The sequence below is a fragment of the Euprymna scolopes genome, chromosome 45 (genome assembly GCF_053919585.1).
Source record: "Euprymna scolopes isolate OS-2025 chromosome 45, ASM5391958v1, whole genome shotgun sequence".
Classification (NCBI taxonomy): Eukaryota; Metazoa; Mollusca; class Cephalopoda; order Sepiida; family Sepiolidae; genus Euprymna; species Euprymna scolopes.
In genome coordinates this window covers 7718804-7741551 of record NC_136526.1, presented here as the reverse complement: position 1 = coordinate 7741551, position 22748 = coordinate 7718804, and the positions used below count along the sequence as shown (strand labels likewise).

At 29.3% G+C, this 22748-nt stretch overlaps 1 protein-coding gene across 3 annotated transcripts in view; it reads left to right on the top strand.

The window, feature by feature from the left end:
* LOC145269031 (ARF GTPase-activating protein GIT2-like) overlaps positions 1–22748 on the top strand; it is a 428028-nt gene that overhangs the window by 283189 nt on the left and 122091 nt on the right. For 2 of the 3 annotated variants that reach the window (XM_080124622.1, XM_080124620.1), the window contains 5 exons: positions 4133–4184; positions 5070–5142; positions 13629–13720; positions 16444–16567; positions 19345–19410. In XM_080124622.1, coding sequence (XP_079980748.1) covers positions 4133–4184; positions 5070–5142; positions 13629–13720; positions 16444–16567; positions 19345–19410 — 407 coding nt within the window. The remainder of the gene's footprint in view (positions 1–4132; positions 4185–5069; positions 5143–13628; positions 13721–16443; positions 16568–19344; positions 19411–22748) is intronic. The other variant, XM_080124621.1, reaches the window with a different exon arrangement.

Here is a 22748-nt window from a genome sequence, read left to right as displayed (position 1 = left end):
AAAAAATATATATATATATATATATATATATATATATATATATATATATATATATACTCGGGGTTTTTTTATATTCAAAAGTAATGGACTAATGAATTCAACGAGGTTGTTAGATAGTGCTCAATAAAAAGAGCTGATAATACTTGTTTATTGTTATATAAACATGCTTACATCCCGCTGCTACAAATAGCCACTTGTTTCAATCAAACAACAGATATCATCAGGCAGCGACTTGACTATTCAAAAGTTCAATAAATAATGGATTATTCATTGAACTTTTGAATAGTCAAGTCGCTGCCTGGTGATATCTGTTGTTTGATTGAAACAAGTGGCTATTTGTAGCAGCGGGATGTGAGCATGTTTATATAACAATAAACAAGTATATATATATATATATATATATATATATATATATATATTGTTTTTAAAATGTAATTATCCATATTCATCTACTCTGATGAGTCATAGACGACAAAACACGTGTCAGTGGATAATTATATTAAATATATATATGTGTGTGTATAATTTCAGTTCATACAGCTATAATCGAAACCAAAGCTTATGGAGAATTCTTGGTAACAAGAAATGAAAGCACATAACAAACGATAGTCACTCGAAAGAAAAAAGATGTAAGCATGGCATGTGAAATAACACACGCTATCGTATTAATATATAGATACATTGAAGTTCACTGGCTTTAATTATAAGATTCATTTTTTTATTTTTTTTCTCGGTTCAAATAAGGGAGATAATCGACATTTACTGTTTAACTGGTTTTAATTATAAGATTCATTTTTTAATTTTTGTTCTCGGTTCAAATAAGGGAGATAATCGACATTTACTGTTTAACTGGTTTTAATTATAAGATTCATTTTTTAATTTTTTTTCTCGGTTCAAATAAGGGAGATAATCGACATTTACTGTTTAACTGGTTTTAATTATAAGATTCATTTTTTAATTTTTGTTCTCGGTTCAAATAAGGGAGATAATCGACATTTACTGTTTAACTGGTTTTAATTATAAGATTCATTTTTTAATTTTTCTCTCGGCTCAAACAAGGTAGATAATCGACATTTACTGTTTAACTGGTTTTAATTATAAGATTCATTTTTTAATTTTTTTTTCTCGGTTCAAATAAGGTAGATAATCGACATTTACTGTTTAACTGGTTTTAATTATAAGATTCATTTTTTAATTTTTTTTCTCGGCTCAAACAAGGTAGATAATCGACATTTACTGTTTAACTGGTTTTAATTATAAGATTCATTTTTTTTTTTTTTTCTCGGTTCAAATAAGGGAGATAATCGACATTTACTGTTTAACTGGTTTTAATTATAAGATTCATTTTTTAATTTTTTTTCTCGGCTCAAATAAGGTAGATAATCGACATTTACTGTTTAACTGGTTTTAATTATAAGATTCATTTTTTTAATTTTTTTTTCTCGGTTCAAATAAGGTAGATAATCGACATTTACTGTTTAACTGGTTTTAATTATAAGATTCATTTTTTTAATTTTTTTTTCTCGGTTCAAATAAGGGAGATAATCGACATTTACTGTTTAACTCAAATTAAAATGCGTTGCTAAAAAAAAAAAAAAAAATCTAAATATTGTTATGGAAAAGTAAACCTAAAACTGAATGCATGATTTTATTTTATTTTAATGCACTGTTTGAAAGATGAATGTCTGTAATCATCTTGACAACCCTTAATTGATTTGTTTGGGTACTTGTACGGTTTAATCACGACATCAAAAAAATGAAAATACCGAAAAATGGTCATATTGTACGTATTCGTTTTGAACTGAAGATCACCGGAAAAAAATTTGATAGAGTAGTTTTTTTTTTTTTTTTTTTTTTTTTTACAGCGTTGAAGGTAGTCATCTTTTGAATTTTTTGAACACGCTACAGGGAGATAACTCAGTTTAAAGCACCGACACTCCCTCCCCATCTTTAATACTAACTATTCTTCCTAAAGATCGAACCTTTTGCTCGGTATCATAACAAATTGTTTTTTCGCTGTAACAAAAAAAAGCTACTTGATGAAATCAAGGGAATTTTTTTTTTTTTTCAGAGAACTTCATTTCATAACGGATTCGTACACTATAACCTTTTTTCGATATTTTCAGTTTTTGATGTCTTGATTAAACTAGAAATACCCTATTTTGTTTGTTTAGTAAGCACCGATTTGAATATTTGCATGTTTGTAGATTGAGTAGTTACTGACTGTAAAAAAAAAAAAAAAAAAAAAAAAAAAAAGGAATTTTTTTTATTTTTTATTTATTTTTTTTTTTTTCCACCCACTGTTTGAATACTGGTCATTCAATTTTGATATATATTTTTATTTCTGTTCAAATTCCAGAAAAGCGAATAGAATTGAAGTTCACTTGTCTTAATTATCTGAATATCTCTTTACTTTATTTATTCGTTTATTTATTTATTTTTTTAACAAAGACTAAATGTTGGTTATCTGCTTTCATTCAAATTAGAATGTGTTGTTAAAAAATAAATACTGATTATCATTTATATATATATATATATATATATATATATATATATATAAAAAGTAACTCTGGTCAATTTTTAAATTTCTAATTATTTTTTTAATTGATTTATGCATTGTTTTCTTTCTTCTTTTTTTTACTATTTAAAAAAAAAATCATGGACTAATAGTTTTTATGAAATCACGTTAACCGTAACTATTAAAAATATACTTATTAATGCTTATGCAACTTAATAATAAGACTGTAATCAACAAATGATATAAACCTTTGAATTGCTTATACATTAAAACTGAATGTATGTTAATATTTTAATGCAATGTTTATATGATTGATGTCTGGGATATCAACTATTACAACTCGGAATGAATTTGTTTGCGAAAAAAAAAAATCTCAATTAATAAAAAACAGTTTGAAATCAAAATCTTATCCAAGTTTTTTTATATCAAGTGTTTTTTGGCCAAAACATAACAAAATGCAGTTCTTTATTATTGCAGAATTCGAAAATTGAAGTACTGAATGCCAAAGGAAGGTACTTGTACAGTTTAATCAAGACATTAAAAAAAAAAAAGAAAATATCGAAAAAAAGGTTATATTGTACGTATCTGTTATGGAATGAAGTTCTCCGGAAAAAAAAAAATCACTTAATTTCATCAAGTAGTTTTTTTTTTTTTCTTAGAGCGTAAAAAAACAAAAACAATTTGTTATGATACCGAGCAAAAGGTTAGATTTTTTAGGAAGAAAAGCTAGTATTAAAGATGGGGAGGGAGTGTCGGCATTTTAAACGAAGTTATCACCCCGTGGCGTTTCTAAAATCCAAACCAAATTTTTTAAAATTCCAAGATGCCTGCCTTCAACGTGTTGTCATAGAAACATGTTTTTCCGCTGTCAAAAAGAAAAACAAAAACTACTGGATAAAATTCAATGAAATTTTTTTCTGGATACGTACAATGCAACCCTTTTTTTTTTTTTTTTTTCAATATTTTCATTTTTTAATTTCTTGATTAAATTGTACAAGTACCCAAAGGAAACCGATAATATCTCCTTTATTGTCATGTTGCAGTAACAAACATACCCAAAAATTACAAAAAAACAAACAAACAAAAAAAAAACGATAAGTTAGAAAATTAATTATTAATGAAAATAGCTTTTGAAAAAATTTCAATCATGTATATAAATTAATAGGATTAAGTCAGGGGAAATAACTAGGTCTGTCTTGTTACAATTAATGGTTGCTATCACGTAATCATCTATTGGTACAAAGTACATGTTTTATGTAATAATGCAGTAATATTTAACTAACTGTGTCATGACAATCAGCTAGAAAGCATTGCTTATATTGAAATAGATAAAAACAATAAGTTTTTAATGAAAACGCATTTTTCAGCTGTATAATAACTAAGAAGATACTAAAATACCTAAAGGCAGAATTATGTCCCTTTGCCTGGCTAGAAATCTATATGACAGTTACTTCCCTTTGGGGAGACCTGCATAATGGAATTAAGTCAGCCATTGCTGTTCTTAGTAAGAAGCCAAACTAAAAGACATGCTAAAGGTTAGCATCACATAAACTATTTAAATAATTTTTTTCTTCTTTATGTATATATATTTTCTTTTTTTTTTTCTTTTTACAGCAGTCTTGACATTTCTGAACTGGCGAAAGAAGCTAAGAAAATGCTCCAAGCAGTACGTAAAACATTTTACTTATTACTTGGCCTTCGGGACAAGATCAAAGTGTAGTATCTGTTCTTCAGATGCTGCACTTCTATTTCTTGTTCTCTTTCGGTGGAGGAGAAATCCTTCGCGACTGAGACAATTTTAATTTTTGTACCTTTTCTCCACGTTAAAAAACAACACTGGTGTCTAACTCTGTCCCGTGGGGAGGCATAGTAAATAGGTACTCTAGAGGGGCTAGGGAGTAGTTAATATTTAAATTTAAAAAAACAAAAATTGAAGTAAAAAAAAAAAAAAAATTTAAAAAGCAAACCCAAGTTAGCTACTTTTAAAACAAAGCAAATTTATGCGCCTGAAAAAAAAAAATGATCACAGCTTAAATATAATACATTTTTATCCAGAATTCCTTGTATTAAAAAGAAAAGGAATAATCCACATGATGTACATATTCATAATGAAGCAAAAATATCATATTCTAAAAATCATGTAAAATGATTGACTTATTTTTACAATGAAAATAATTTTTAAGTAATTAATGGGCATTTGTAGGTATTGCAACATAAATCTATTAAGTATGAATTATTGTAGAAATATCTCCTTTTTGTTTCTTTACATTAAAAAAAATAAATATTAGACGAGACAGTCACTCTACAAATACTTAAACTTGGTTCTCTTTATAATAATAAAACTACTTGATCAATTTACGTGCTTTTTGGAATATGATCTTCTTTTTTTATTGTATCATGGGTGCATCATACAGATTTTTCTTTATTTTTGATTTTTAATGTAGAAAGAATTCTGGACAAAGAGCAAGATTTAAAAAAAAAAAAACTAGTGATTTCTGTTTGAAACAAAGTTAATTTTTTATTTTTCCGTTTTGATACTTTGTTATTTCAGCTCCCCAACAACTTATTTGAAGAACTTGCCATGGATGTCTACGATGAAGTTGACAGACGAGAAAACGATGATAGTGAGTTGATTTTATCTTTTTACTAGCGAGGGCTACCCGGCGTTTGGAGGTGTGTGTGGTTTTGGGTAAATCAAAACTCCCGCGGGGGGGGGGGGGGGGGGGGTTAAAATAAAATAAAAAATGTTTTGGTAGGTAAGTATGAGGATCGAACCCGAACCCTTGAGGCAAAGTTGGAAATTAAAGTGTGAAAAAAAAAGAGTGTGACGTTAACCATTGGGCCACCGTGAGATGCTAACGGAAACACGTTTGAATTTATTTAACTATTTAGAATTGTCAGGTGCACGTTTTAATGACTTAATGAGGTCAACTTTTGACTGCGGGGTATCATTTAGTGTGGAACGCTTTTTTTTTTTTTTCTTTTATCCCTAAGACGTTGGGGGTAGGGGGAAACAGCTCCACTTGCCGAAATTGAATAGCAATTGTTTTCTGATATAAGGAAATAATATTTCCACATTGATCAAAGCTGATTGCTTTCGGACATTTCCAGCGATCGAGACCGGAAAAAATAACGCAAGAATTAGTGTCGCTTTTATTATAGGAAAAGGCCTAACCCACATGCGACGAGTGAAAACTGTTGAATATTTATCTTCCCAAAGTCGAGCAAATTAAATAGACAGGCGAGCTCCGTTGTTAACTCTGAGATATTACAATTTACATGTGATATAAAAAGTTGGGTTTGTATTACTGTACACATAGATTCGAAAAAGTTGTCAAAAAACAAATAAATGTTATCAAAGGCAAGATAAGTTACTTTTCTACCAAACTGGATATAATTTCCGTGTTTTTATTCAATGTAACATGTTTATTCAGCTCGAAAACCATACAGTGTTTACCGATGTATTGTAACATTCAAGATGGCGGCCGATTCTCTCTTTAACACGGTAAGTTCAGGAAAAGGTGTTATAAATAATAAACTAGACAAAATACTATTAAAAACCACCGAATATATGTCAACTTATGTCACGGTAACATATATTGAGCGAATTTCTAACAGTATTTTGTCTAGTTTATTATTTATTACACCTTTTTCCAAACTTACCGTGTTAAAGAGAGAATCGGCCGCCATCTTGAATTTTCCAATACATCGGTAAACACTGTATGGTTTTCGAGCTGAATAAACATGTTAAATTGAATAAAAACACGAAAATTATATCCAGTTTGGTAGAAAAGTAACTTATCTTGCCTTTGATAACATTTATTTGTTATATATTTGTTTTTTGACAACTTTTTCGAATCTATGTGTACAGTAATACAAACCCAAAAAGTTTTAAAAAGTTGTTAGGCGACTGACCGCTTCTCTGAAAAAAGCCTTTTGTAGACATACAGAAAAAGCGAGCACACATGCACACATACATTTTCGCTTTTATATTCATCAATATTCTACTAAAACTCTGAAAAGCTTATTTATCTCCATTTCGAATGGAAATCATTCATCTTCAGACCCCACAATATTATTGGTATGAATAAATTAAAAGTAAAAGTTTATAATATAAAAAAACCTGTACATTAACACGATTTATATTTACAGATTTTTTTTCCCTTCATTTAAGAATGCCTTCTTGCAAAATGACTTTTAATGGCTCCTTGACCTTTTAGCTAAGATCAAAGTGTACTATCTGCTCTCCACAACTCCAACATCATGTGCCACTGAAAGTTTTTATGTAATTATCTCCCTTGAAAAAAAATTTAAAAAATTCTGACAAACATACTAACAGAAAGTGGTACTTATATTATAGGTGAACTCGAGAGACCTCACAAAATTTGATTCATATGAATGAATTGAAATAAAACATATATCTATTTTATGAACAAGGTTCACACAGGTTTGAAAAAGCCTTGAAGTTTGAGCTTCGTCTTGAAAAGGCTGTGAAAATATAGAAAATGTCTTTAAAAAAAAAACAAAAAAACTTGAAAATCGTATTCTTTGTTTAGTGAAAATTTGTGTCAAAATATTAAAAAGTAAAATCAAAATAAATACCATTAAAATATTTTTTATTTTTTTTCGCCCGACAAAAGGAGGGTGGACCTATATATTCACTCTTATCCGTTCGTCTGTCTGCACTTTTGTGCTTATTAAAAAAAATTGATGCCTTGGATTTTTATAAAACTTTCTGCACGTTTTAATGACTTAATGAGGTCAACTTTTGACTGCGGGGTAGCATTTCATTTAGTGCGGGAATGCTTTTTTTTTTCTTTTCTCCCCAAGACGTTGGGGGGTAGGGGGAAACAGCTCCACTTGTCGAAATTGAATAGCAATTGTCTTCTGATATAAGGAAATAATATTTCCACATTGATCAAAGCTGATTGCTTTCGGACATTTCCGGCGATCGAGACCGGAAAAATGACGCAAGAATTAGTGTCGCTTTTATTATAGGAAAAGGCCTAACTCTTTGTTTGTCTATACTTCGGGATAACACTTGAGTGTGCCCCAGGGACTCTTTTAGAGCTAATAAAAACACTCCATTTTTGGCACTATTTTACCATATTTGTCTAAAATTTTCTGTGTATGTCTATTTAGCAGTTTTGCATGGTGCTGAACTCAAATTTAAATATGTTAAGGTCTGGGGCTAAATGGGGGAGGGGCAAATGAATGACTTAGTCATTTCTTTTTTTTTTTTTTTTTTGCATGGTGCAAAACTTAATTTTACATATGTTAAGGCTTAAAACTGCTCCGTTTGTTTCACCAGGATTTAACCTCCTCTGGGGGCTTTTGGGGCTAGATGGGGGGGGGATGCTGAACTTAGTCATTTTTTTATGCCCCATTCACTGTTCACTCACAGGGGACCATGTATGTTTCACTTAATTTTGTTTTTGTTCTTTTTTTCATATGAATCAAGGCCCAGAGGCCACTCAAGGTAAGGGTTAATGAGTATATAGTGTCAATGGGAAAATATTGCAGTAATCATTAGTAGTAGAAATTTTGTAAATTGGATTACTTAAGGGGACGGCTCATCAAGAATTTGTTTATGTTAGACTTGAAGATGACCATATTTTAATCAGCTGAAAAGCTGGCAAATGGAATACAGTTCCACAGGTGTGCAGTTCTAAGAAAGGAGCATTGTTTATGGAATTTACGTTTAGGTTTAGGCACAGATAAAGAGTAGGGGAAATTATTGAGAGTGGTTTCAGCTAGATGAGTGTTTCTCGTGAAAGTTTGGCCAAGTGGGGGCACTATAGATCGGAGCTCAGACAAGCACTGTTAGTTTTTGGTTTATATCATTGTGTATGTGTCAAATTTTGTTTTGTAAATTTGAATTTTGTCTGGAGATGGTTTTGAAAAATCCTTGAAAATCCATATGAACCCTGATGAATGGCAATCATGAGCGCGAATGCAAACTCCACAATATTATGAGTGTGAATAAATTTTATTTATTTATTTAATTTTTTTTGCTATAATCAAAGCGTAGTACCATTTAGAAAGGGTTGGGAGGGTCTTACTAACATGTATTTTCAATTTTTTTTTCTCCCATCTCACAATACAATAAAATTAATTTGTTAATAAAAATGATTTAATTTAGTTATTAAATAAAAATAATTGATTTGGAATTCTTAAGTAGGGCAACCTTTGGAGTGAATGTGGTATTATGGTGATTGAGGATTTCAGCTAAGAATAGCTTAGACAATTATAAAGTGACAAGGATGACCCTAGATCCCCCCTTCCCATTTTTGAATGGCCTTGTGCCTAATTTATTTTAGACTTTTATGTAATTTTCATAAATAAATAATATTTCAAAGTGTAGTATCTGTTCTCCACAATATGAACGCCAATTGACACCGAAGGTTTTTATGTAATTATCTCCCTTCAAACGTGAATTGCTAAAAGATGCTATAATTTTTATTTCTTTTTCCTTTTTTCTTTTTTTTCTTTTTTTTCTTTTTCTTTCTTCTATTGTTTTTTTTTCTTTTTTCTTTTCTTTTTCTTTTCTTTTCCTTTTCTTTTCTTTTTTCTTTTTTCTTTTTGTTTTTTCTTTTTTCTTTTTGTTTTTTCTTTTTTCTTTTTGTTTTTTCTTTTTTCTTTTCTTTTTTCTTTTCTTTTTCTTTTCTTTTTCTTTTTTTTTCTTTTTCTTTTCTTTTTCTTTTCTTTTCTTTTCTTTTTCTTTTATGTAATTATGTCCCTTCAAACGTGAATTGCTAAAAGATGCTATAATTTTTATTTCTTCTTCCTTTTTTCTTTTTTTTCTTTTTTTTCTTTTTCTTTCTTCTATTGTTTTTTTCTTTCTTCTATTGTTTTTTTCTTTTTCTTTTTTCTTTTCTTTTTCTTTTCTTTTTCTTTTCTTTTTCTTTTCTTTTTCTTTTCTTTTCTCTTTTCTTTTCTTTTCTCTTTTCTCTTTTCTCTTTTCTTTTCTCTTTTCTTTTCTCTTTTCTTTTCTCTTTTCTTTTCTCTTTTCTTTTCTTTTCTCTTTTCTTTTCTCTTTTCTTTTCTCTTTTCTTTTCTTTTCTCTTTTCTTTTCTCTTTTCTTTTCTTTTCTCTTTTCTTTTCTCTTTTCTTTTCTTTTTCTTGTTTTCTTTTTCTTTTCTTTTTCTTTTTCTTTTCTTTTTCTTTTTCTTTTCTTTTTCTTTTCTTTTTCTTTTCTTTTCTTTTCCTTTTCTTTTCTTTTCCTTTTCTTTTCTTTTCCTTTTCTTTTCTTTTCTTTTCCTTTTCTTTTCTTTTTTCTTTTCTTTTCTTTTTTTCTTTTTTTCTTTTTTTTTTTTTTAAATAAAATCTGTTGTATGAATAACTATAATAATAGTACTACAGGTGAGATTAGTGTGTATATACAATTGTATTTGTCAATACCAATTATAGATATATATTAGCATGCCAGCCCAATCGTAAAATATGCTTAAATATGATATTTTAATTTATGCAGATTTTGTATTTAATATTATAGAACCAATTCTCTATTGATTATTATATTGTACCCAATATATCGTAGTGATTTCAAAAGTTTAAAAAAGAAATATAACTTGGACGCCAATTAGCTAGAATCAAAACGAAAACATTTAGCTATTAGATAAGTACTGTATTTAAACACTTAAGTATTTGTTACGGCAGTGAATCCAACGAATCTTTATGGTAAAATCGTGCAGGCGTCTTATCTAGATTTAAATGTGGTGTGTGTGTGTGTGTGTGTGTATCACAGTCCGTTTGTTTGTAAACAAACAAGCAGTTTGTAGCATTGAAGCGAGGGGAAAGTGGTTCTTTACTAGGCACTTGATGAGGGACATTTGCGGGCACCGATTCATAGCCTTATGGATAGAGCTGCCAACTGTCAACTCGATGGTTGTAGGTTGGTTCCACGGCTGGAGAAAGGTGCTTGTCTAGCCACACTGATGAGTTGTGATACAAGGAAATGGTACTGTATGTGGATGACATACATACATATATATACATATATATATGTATGTAGATGACATATATATGTATATATGTAGATGACATATATATGTATATATGTAGATGACATATATGTATATATGTAGATGACATATATGTATATATGTAGATGACATATATGTATATATGTAGATGACATATATGTATATATGTAAATGACATATATGTATATATGTAGATGACATATATATGTATATATGTAGATGACATATATATGTATATATGTAGATGACATATATATATATATATATGTAGATGACATATATATGTATATATGTAGATGACATATATATATATATATGTAGATGACATATATATGTATATATGTAGATGACATATATATGTAGATGACATATATATGTATATATGTAGATGACATATATATGTAGATGACATATATATGTATATATGTAGATGACATATATATGTATATATGTAGATGACATATATATGTATATATGTAGATGACATATATATGTATATATGTAGATGACATATATATGTATATATGTAGATGACATATATATGTATATATGTAGATGACATATGTATATATGTAGATGACATATATATGTATATATGTAGATGACATATGTATATATGTAGATGACATATATATATATGTAGATGGCATATATATATGTAGATGACATATATATATATATATATGTAGATGGCATATATATATGTAGATGACATATATATATATATATATATGTAGATGACATATATATATATATATATATGTAGATGACATATATATATATATATGTAGATGACATATATATATATATGCAGATGACATATATATATATATGTAGATGACATATATATATATATATGTTGATGACATATATATATGTAGATGACATATATATATATATATGTAGATGACATATATATATATATAGATAGCATATATATATATATATATGTAGATGACATATATATATATATGTAGATGACATATATATATATATGTAGATGACATATATATATATATGTAGATGACATATATATATATATATATGTAGATGACATATATATATATATGTAGATGACATATATGTAGATGACATATATATATATATATGTAGATGACATATATGTAGATGACATATATATATATATATATGTAGATGACATATATATATATATATGTAGATGACATATATATATATATATGTAGATGACATATATATATATATATGTAGATGACATATATATATATATATATGTAGATGACATATATATATATATGTGTATATATATAGATGATATATATATATGTGTATATATATATATAGATGATATATATATGTGTATATATATATAGATGATATATATATATGTATATATATATATAGATGATATATATATGTATATATATGTAGATGACACATATATATATATATATATATATGTAGATGACACATATATATATATATGTAGATGACATATATATATGTAGATGACATATATATATATGTAGATGACATATATATATATATATATATGTAGATGACATATATATATATATATATATATATATATATATGTAGATGACATATATATATATATATATGTAGATGACATATATATATATATATATGTAGATGACATATATATATATATATATGTAGATGACATATATATATATATATGTAGATGACATATATATATATATGTAGATGACATATATATATATATATGTAGATTACATATATATATATATATGTAGATGACATATATATATATGTGTAGATGACATATATATATATGTAGATGACATATATATATATATATGTAGATGACATATAAATATATATGTAGATGACATATATATATATATATATGTAGATGACATATATATATATATATATATATGTAGATGACATATATATATATATATATATATATATATATATGTAGATGACATATATATATATATATATATATGTAGATGACATATATATATATATATATATGTAGATGACATATATATATATATATATATGTAGATGACATATATATATATATATGTAGATGACATATATATATATATATGTAGATGACATATATATATATATATGTAGATGACATATATATATATATATGTAGATGACATATATATATATATATGTAGATGACATATATATATATATATCTAGATGACATATATATATATATATATCTAGATGACATATATATATGTAGATGACATATATATATATATATATATATATATATGTAGATGACATATATATATATATATGTGTAGATGACATATATATATATGTGTAGATGACATATATATATATGTGTAGATGACATATATATATGTGTAGATGACATATATATATATGTGTAGATGACATATATATATATATATGTAGATGACATATATATATATGTAGATGACATATATATATATATATATATATATATGTAGATGACACATATATATATATATATATATATGTAGATGACACATATATATATATATATATATATGTAGATGACACATATATATATATATGTAGATGACATATATATATATATGTAGATGACATATATATATGTAGATGACATATATATATATATATGTAGATGACATATATATATGTAGATGACATATATATATGTAGATGACATATATATATATATATATATATATATATATATATATATATATATATATGTAGATGACATATATATGTAGATGACATATATATATATATGTAGATGACATATATATATATATGTAGATGACATATGTAGATGACATATATATATATGTAGATGACATATGTAGATGACATATATATATATGTAGATGACATACATATATATATATATATATATATGTAGATGACATATATATATATATATATGTAGATGACATATATATATATCTATATATGTATGTAGATGACATGTATGTAGGTGACATATATATGTATGTAGGTGACATATATATATATGTAGATGACATATATATATATATATATATATATATGTAGATGATGTATATATAAATATACACATATGATTCAAGCAAGCAAGCAATGACATTTTTATTGACTATTATTTCTGTTTTTCCTTTCAGTTTGGGTGTCTTCAAATGAGCAAAGCTCAACTATAAATGCCACAATTCCATTTCTTCCTGTGAATCCAGAATTTTCTACAACCAGAAATCAGGTAAGCAGTCAATATAATTATGCGGCCGTGGAATTGTTATTCAAAACACTGCACTCTGATTCCAAATCCTGAAATTTTTAATCATTGAACCTTGACTTTGCTTTTTGCAATTTTAACACATCTGATTGGCTCAGATGCTTGAAATTTTACGTCATACCGTTCAGATGCTTGAAATTGTACCATGTCTGACAGGTTCAGTCGTTTGAAATTTTGCAGGGTAAAGTTGGCTCTGGCACTTAAAATTTTACAAGTTTTAACTGGGTCAGATGATTTAAATTGTACACAGTCTGACCAGCTCGGGTGTTTAAAATTGTACAAGGTCTGACTAGCTCAGATGTTTCAAATTTTACAATGTCTGACTGATCAAGCTTAATTATTACAGACCAAAGAATATATTATTCAAACTTAGGTGTGGCAGACCAAAGGATATGTAGCATTACAAGTTGATTTTTCCTTTTTTAGATAATTATTTTATAAAAAGTTTTTGGCAGACATACAAACACACACACACAGACTTTTGTCCTTTATATTATAGGAGAAGATAATTTTAACTCGGTGTATATATCTATAATATAAAGCTGAATGTCTGTGTGTGTGTGTCTGGTCACGAATAGGCTCCTATATGGTTGACTATTTCAAAAAACTGATTGCATATTATGATAGAAGATGTATCGACACACAGGAATGGGTATGTTTGATCTGGCAGAACGGTGGTTCATTAAAATTGTGGGGTCTGCGTTCACGCCTGGTCCACAAAGTATGGAAATAAAAAATGAAAAAAAAACTTTTACAAATGTTTTTGATATAGATGTACATAAGAATACTTTGATAAGTATGTTTTAACTTAAATAGGGATGGGGTCTGCGTTCGCGCTTGGCCTCTTGTGGGGTCTGCGTTCGCGCTTGGCCTCTATAGAATGGAAATAGGCACAAACTTTAAAGACTTTTCATATCTATCTGCATAAGTATACTTTGATAATTGTTTCAGTTTGAAGAAATATGGTATAATAAAATTATGGGGTGTTTGTTCGCACCTGACCTCCATAGAATGGAAATATCTCACAAAGTTTAACAGAATATTGTGATAAGTGTTTCAGTGTGAACAGGTATGGTATAATAAATTATGGGGTTTATCTATTTTATTTTAACTTTCATCATATTTTGCTTTGGTTTTGATACCCCCAAATTCGAAGCTATCTCTTTACAACCCTTCCTTTTCATAACCTATCATACTTTCATAAATCAGAGTCCATTTTCTGTAGGCTGTTTTTGAACCCAGTCAACGATGGGTATTTTGCTAGTAATATATAAAATGACTCCACAAATTAAAAAAAAAAACAATCACGTGAAAAGAACAAGCATATAACCTACTTTCAATACTGAATTCTAATTTTGTAGAAATTTTTTTTTTATGTTGACTATTTCAGACATAGGCCACCAATTCGATATTTACTCCCCTTCCACCAAAAACAAATCAATAATTTATCAAAACTAGCGGGACCTATGGAAATTCCACAGCGAACTCTTTCATCCCTATATATATAAAATGAACTCATTTTTTTCCCTATGATTTTGACTTTAATAGGATTAAAAATCAGGACATTTCATGCAAACTGCAGCACAATATCTGAGGTGTGTTATAGGCATATTACCTCTCCACTTACTTGATAATTGTAGATTCCTATATTTTTTTCTGTTGATAGTTCACTGCAACAATCGGTTAAAATCAATGGAAGTAGTAAAATCTTTTCTCTCTAATTAATTTCTCCTTCCCCCGTCACCACTTACACCGCTCCGGGACTGTTCACAAGGGACAGTTACGAAGGAACGCTGGTTTTGGTTTTCTTTACTTCGTAGTTGCTTTAAAAAAAAACTGGAATGGAATTTTACCAAATCGAAGGGTTATTCATACCATTTTTTTTTTTTTTGCTTTATTTTGTTTTGTAGTTGCTTAAAAAAACTGGAATGGAATTTTAACGTTCCTTTTCCTTCTATGCTTTCTACTGGGTGAAACGCACCATGGACTTGCCATTTTTTTTTTTTTTCCGAATACGTTCATCATTTTCTCTCCTTATTTTTGCTTTTTGTTTTTCCGATTTCTTTTTTAAAGAAGTTTTACGTTTGTTTGCTTTTTTTTTTGGTTTTGGTTTTCCCAATTTTTTAAAGGGTGAGTTGGGAAAGCAGAATCCCAGAAGGGAGTTCCAAAGTCTAGCAGTTCTGGGGAAGAAACTATTAGAGTAGAAGGCTTTCACCTAGGGATCTCTACTGTGTAGGGGTAGGATTTTGCTGCTTGTTGAGTTTGTCGCAGGTATTTACGTTGAGGGGTACAAGTGCTTATGGTTCGTTAGAGCATTTATCATTAAAATACTTGTAAAACAGGGAGAGTGATGCAGCATTTCGTCGATGGGACAGAGGCTGAAGCTTAGATTACAGTTCAGAACCTATCAGGTTGGTGACTCTCTTTTGAACCTTGTCCAGGAGGGAGAGACTAGTAGCAGCCGCACCAGCCCAAATATGACAACAGTGCTCCATACATGGGCGAATGATGGCCTTATAGAGGTACAGGATACTTTCAGACTAGTAAATTTACCAAATAAATTAATATTTAACCCAATAATAAACAAATGTAATTGAATTTCTGAAGTCGACAGAGATAAAAGGTTAATTGATTTTGAATAAAGTTTTTTGGTTTTATTTTAATGTCATTCCTTATGTTTTCCCTAGGGTCGTCAAAAATTGGCTCGGTTTAACCCTCGAGAATTTGTCACTCTTATTATTGACATTCTCAGTGATGCCAAGAGAAGACAGATGGGAACAACATCAATTGCAATTACGCCCAAAGAACACAGTAAGTAATCTCTTTCTCTCTCTTTCTCTCTCTCTCTCTCTCTCTCTCTCTCTCTCTCTCTCTCTATGTATATCTATATATCTATAAAAGTGAAGACAATCATAGCATCATTACCCTTTAAACTAAATAAAATTAATCTATTATAAATATAAAAGTGAACGTGTCTGTCTGTCTGTGTACATTTCCCTACGCAATAACTCTGTCAATTTTCAGTCTACAGACTCGAAATTTGATATACAGGGTACTGAGATTTGGGAAAATCTTTGTAATCCGTTTTCGGTCAGAAATTTGACTGTTAAGGGGTTAAACGTCAACGATTTGACCTTTGAGAACTCTACCAAACTCCTTCGCCAATTTTGGGTCTAAACACTTGAAATTTTAGATATAAGTTCCTTGGACATGGATCTAACTTAATAACTTGATTTGAGCCTAAAACTAACTTTTAAGGGATCACAATAGGGGTCAAAGTTAAAAAAAAAAAAATACTGCTTTTCTTTTTTTTTTGCTCAACATACACCTCCAAACACCCGGACAATGCTGGGCTGAAATGCTAGTATATATATATATATATATATATATATATATATATTTTCCCTCAGTCTATGAATGAGAATTCCTTCGGGACTGAGACAATTTTTATTCTCATTTTTATATTAATATTTTTATTTTTATCCCTATCCTGTGTGCTATTTTTGTAACAGGGAGGGAACGGAATTTACTCCCCATCAAAAGCCGACATTGTCTCTGACTCTGCCCTCGTGGGGAGGTTATTATTATTTAAAACTATCACCTTTGTTAATAATACTTTACTATACTATCATTATGATAACTATTAATTAACTATTAATGACATTATTTTTACCATTCAACAATTTTGTTTCAATTACATTTTCAAGTATTTAAACCCAAATTTGGCAGAGGAATTTGGTCGAGTCTGTAAAGGTCAACTCTTTTAACTTTGACCTCTTGGCAGCCAAATTTTGGGCCAAAAACTGATGTAAAAGCTTACTGCATGTTTGAATACCCTTTATGAAAATTTCAAATGTTTAGATGCAAAATTGGCTAAATAGTTCGCTAGAGACCACAAAAGTTAAATCTTTTGAACTTTAACCCCTTGGCAGCCAAATTTTCGGCCAAAAACTAATTAAAAAGCTTACCCTATGTCTGAATACACTTTATGCAAATTTCAAATGTTTAGACCAAAAATTAGCTGAGTAATTTGGTAGAGACGTCAATTAATTTGAGTAATTTGGTAGAGAAGGTCAATTTTTTAAAACATTTTACCTCAATTTTGACCCCTTAACATTTATTGTTTTGGACTCAAATCAAATTAAAAAGTTTGATCCATGTCCAAGTAATCTACATTTATAATTTCAAGTTTAGACCCAAAATTAGCGGAGTTTTGGTTTCAAAGGTCAAATCATTGAACTCTGATCCCTTGAAATCAAATCTATGACTGAAAACCGATTAAAAAGATTTTCCCGAATCTCGAGTCTGTAGACTAAAAATTGACAGAGTAGTTTGGTAGAGAAATGTATATACACAGACAGACAATTTCACTTATATAGTGTAGTATAATAATTCTTAAAGTTCCAAATATCAAGTTTTCTCAAAAAGTATCCATTAACATATTACTTCATACTGCAACTAACAAGTCTGCAAAATTATGTTATTGCTGCATATTTAGTCGCGTACTCTTTAGATGTTTACCTTCAAAAACTTATAAAAACACCGTTTTGAACAACTTATATGGTTCATGTAACGGACACTGCTGTTACTTCTCGTTTATGAAGATAATCTTTTGAAAAGTAATAAATTCCCAACTGAGAAAACCTGATATTTGGAACCTGATATTATTATGCTACACTATATATATGTTCTGGAACCCAATAAAAAGGCATTCATTGAGTTGGACTTTTTTTTTCAAAATTTATATAAAAAAGGTCTTTTTCATTATAAAGAACTTTATTCATGAGAAAGATTTTTTTTATTTTATCCATTACGATTGGTGTACACAAACCGAGTACATTTCAAGCAAATGATTCTACTCAATACAGTAGAACCCCGGGAATATGGTGGCTCTAGGGTATTTTTTTTTTTCAGTTTACGATGTGAAATACAATGTTTTTCCAGTCCCTGGTTACGGTATTTGCTCCCCCCCACCACCACCACCATCCTTATGGTGTTATTCGTACTGTTATTTGATTATATACATGTGTATTATATACTGTACTGTATTTTGTTACTAATTTTTAATACTGTATCCGGGGTTCTACTCTGTGTGTATGTATATATATATGTATAATTATTATTCTTTATATAAATACAGCCATATCTTGCTACGATGTGCAGACCATTTTAATCATATTTGATTTCATCAGGCAAGAAAAATTAAATAGGTTCCAGACGACTTCAAATTTTGAGGCTCTCCTCAAAATTTGAAAAGGTCTGGAACCTTTTTAATTTTAATTTTTCCTGCCTGATGAGATCATTTATGATTGAAACGGTCTGCACATCGTAGCAAGATATGACTGTATTTACATAAATAATAATAAAAAAAATAATAATAATTTGCTCTCTTTGATTGAGCACTATCAATGACCCTTGTTGAAATTCATTTATTAATTTTTGGTTATCTTTCTACACATATATATTGAAGTGATGTGAACTATGTAATGTCAAAATGTAAAATTTATTTATAATTTTTTTTATATTATGTTTTACATAAATGTTTACTGTTTTTTTTTTTGTTTTTGTTTTTCTATTTGTACTAAAAGAGTTTATCGAAGGCAAGAATTCTGATTCTAATCTGAAGATTCAGCCAAAGATTATTTTCACACCTGGTGAGACGCTGTTAAAAAAAAAAGATTTTTTTTATTTTTGGTTCATCTTTTTAAACTTCAAACTTTTTCTTTTTTAACTGCTTTGGGAATTGGTATTAAGATTTAATTATTAGCCAATCTGCTTTTCTTTGTACTTTTTTTCTTCATGGTTTTGGGTTTACTAATTATTAACATTTAAGAATACACATATACACATGGAAAAATGGTGGGATCCTTCTATCGATCCAGTAGATATCTCACTGCTGATGCAATTCTCTATCTATATAAGAGCAAGGTACATCCAAGGATGGAGTACTGTTGCCACATCCTGGCAGGAGCTGCTAGAAAGGACTTGTCCTGCCTTGATAGAGTTCAAAATAGACTTTGTAGCCTTGTGGGGGATGCCCTTTTCTCTTCCCTGCAACCTCTTTCTCACAGAAGAGATGTTGCGAGTTTGTCTCTGCTTTATCGTTATTTTCATGGCAAGTGCTCGGCTGAGCTCTATTCTATGGTCCCCCCCTCGCCAAACTTTAACAAGAAACACCCGTTAGAAATGCACGCCTATGGAATTGTCTTCCGTTTTTCTGCTTTCCAGCTGACTACAATATGGTTGTCTTCAAGTCTAACGTAAACAAGTTTTCGATGAGCCGTTCCATATAAGTAAACAAATTTACCGAATCTCCATTAATAACGGTTACTATATTGTCCAATTTCTACTGTACACTCTGTAACCCTTATCCTCGAATGTCCTCTTGGCCTTGATAAGTGGTGATGCCTATGTAAAAAAAAAACAAAAAAAATACACACACACACACACACACACATATATATGTACGGCACAAGCACGTTGACACACCGGTTCTTGCCAGACCACCGAAGTTAAGCAAAGTTGAGTCTGGCCAGTGCCAGATGGGTGACCATTTGGGAAGGCTAGGCGCTGTATGTACCTTCTGGGAAGATTGGGCGTGGGGCCAGCACTCTCACCCTGTAAAAAGAACTCCTCGCTACAAAAGCATCTACAAAAAGTTGTAGATGGCCTATGCCCCTCCAGGGGCTAAAGGGCTATGGATATATATATATATATTTTTATATTTTGGCAGCAGGTTATTATTCAGACACATCTGATTGAACATGACAAAGTTATTATTTTTTTTTTCCGATCTTAATGGATAATTTTCCAAGTTGCCGGGTGATTTTTTTAATTTCAGTAGGTGACTTATACAGATTGAAGCTCAAAGGTTGTTTTTCAGACATATTCTTAAGCGCTTTCTATCGGGTGCATCCGATTATCTTCAGGAGCGATTGTTGTTGTTTTCGTTTTCTATGAGGCTTGATGTAATTATATATATATATATATATATATATATATATATATATATTTAATTGGTTATAAAGGTGGGTGCAGGAGGGTTGGGTAGAATTGTTTTTATTTTTAATTTCGATTTTCTAATTGCATAGTTTGTTTATTTAGTTTCTAGTTAGTTATTAAATACTGTTAGTATATTTGTCCCGGTATTAAATGAGATCCGGTTCAAAAAGGCTGTTGTCTTTTTTTTTTTTTTTTTTTTTTTTATAAGTATGGCTTATAATATCAGACCTAATTAAATACCCTAAAACAAAAACCAATCCAATCATCTATCAAGAAAAATTTCAAATAATTAAAGATAAGTATTCCAAACACTCAACAATTTATACAGACGGTTCAAAAGATGGAGATAATGTTGGATGTGCAGCCATACACAATAAAGCAATCCTAATCAAAAGATTACCAGACAAAGCATCAATCTACAGTGCTGAAGTATCAGCCATTGGTATGGCACTCGATCTTATAGAATCTTCTAAAGATAAACAATTCATTATCTGCTCAGATGCCAAATCAGTACTCAAAACACTGGAAAACAGGAAACCAACGAACCCAATAATCACCAAAACCCTAAATAGATTTGATGATATTCCTAATGATAAAAACATTTTGTTTTGTTGGATACGCAGTTATATCAACATAAAGGGTAATGATAATTGATAAAGCAGCAAAAACAGCACTAAATTCGACCATAACCAATAAGATTTCTCATACCGATCTAAAACAAATCATTAACAAATATATTAGAAACACATGGCAAGAGTCGTGGAACTCCTGCACTAGAAACAAGCTATACCAAATCCAGGAAACCATAGGAAAAACAGAAACCAAACAAAAGAATGACCAGAAAGGACGACGTTATAATAACAAGACTCCGAATAGGTCATACCTCTATAACACACTCCTACCTACTCAAAAAAGAAGAAACCCCACTTTGCACACCCTGCTAGGAATCATACACAGTAAATCATATATTAACAAGATGCGAAGGCTTGAAAACAAACCGACTGAATCTATATAATGAAAAAACTGTAAAAGACATTCACTCATCTAGACCCAACTACTCTTCTCAAATATCTGAAGATAACAGGGTTACTCAACAAAATTAAAAAAAAAAAATACCTTATCTAACTATATAGTTAACATAGACACTGAGCACCAGATACATACATAAAACCTATAACTATTAATATATATAAAAGATTCTGGCATTAAGTGACCACATAGGTTGATATGCCATAAAATCAATCAATCAATAAAATATATTTTTGTATATCAACTGGTGGGTTTCTCTGAAATTTGAGTTGCTTCAATATTTTATTACCCAGAGCTTTACATTGCGAGTGAAACAGTCGCGTTTGCAAATGATTTTTTTTCCAAGTGGTGACTAGAAATAATGAAACCTTTATCTTTTAGTGATTGTGTTTCTTTTTTTCACTGACAATCTTCCAAAGCTCACTACCAACATGACAAAGTTTTTTTTTTTTTTTCCGATCTTAATGGATAATTTTTCAATTTGCCGGGCGTTTTTTTTTTTAATTTCAGTAGGTGACTTATGCAGAATGAAGCTGAAAGGTTGTTTTTTCAGACATATTCTTTTCGATCATATTAAGTATGGCTTCTAGTAATTTTAGTCGTCGTGTGCAGTTGTTAAGGTATCTGATTTTAGTATTGTTAGTTAAGATATTTCTGATGTCAGGCGACTGTAAGTTTTTATCGTGGGATGTTAGATGTTGTTTTATGGCACTAATTTGAGCTAAATGATAGGTTAGTCGTCCAGAGAGTGTTGTTGTTGTATGGCCTATGTATGCGTTGTATGAAAATATATGTATGTATTGAGAAGGATGTTGGGTTCTTAACCCTATTAATATACTAATTATTACCATTTAAATACACACACACACATATATATTGAGAAGGGTGCTGTTCATTTGGACACTCCCCTTTTTATTAACATTTAACTACACACACACATATTAATGCCTATTAATGCCTA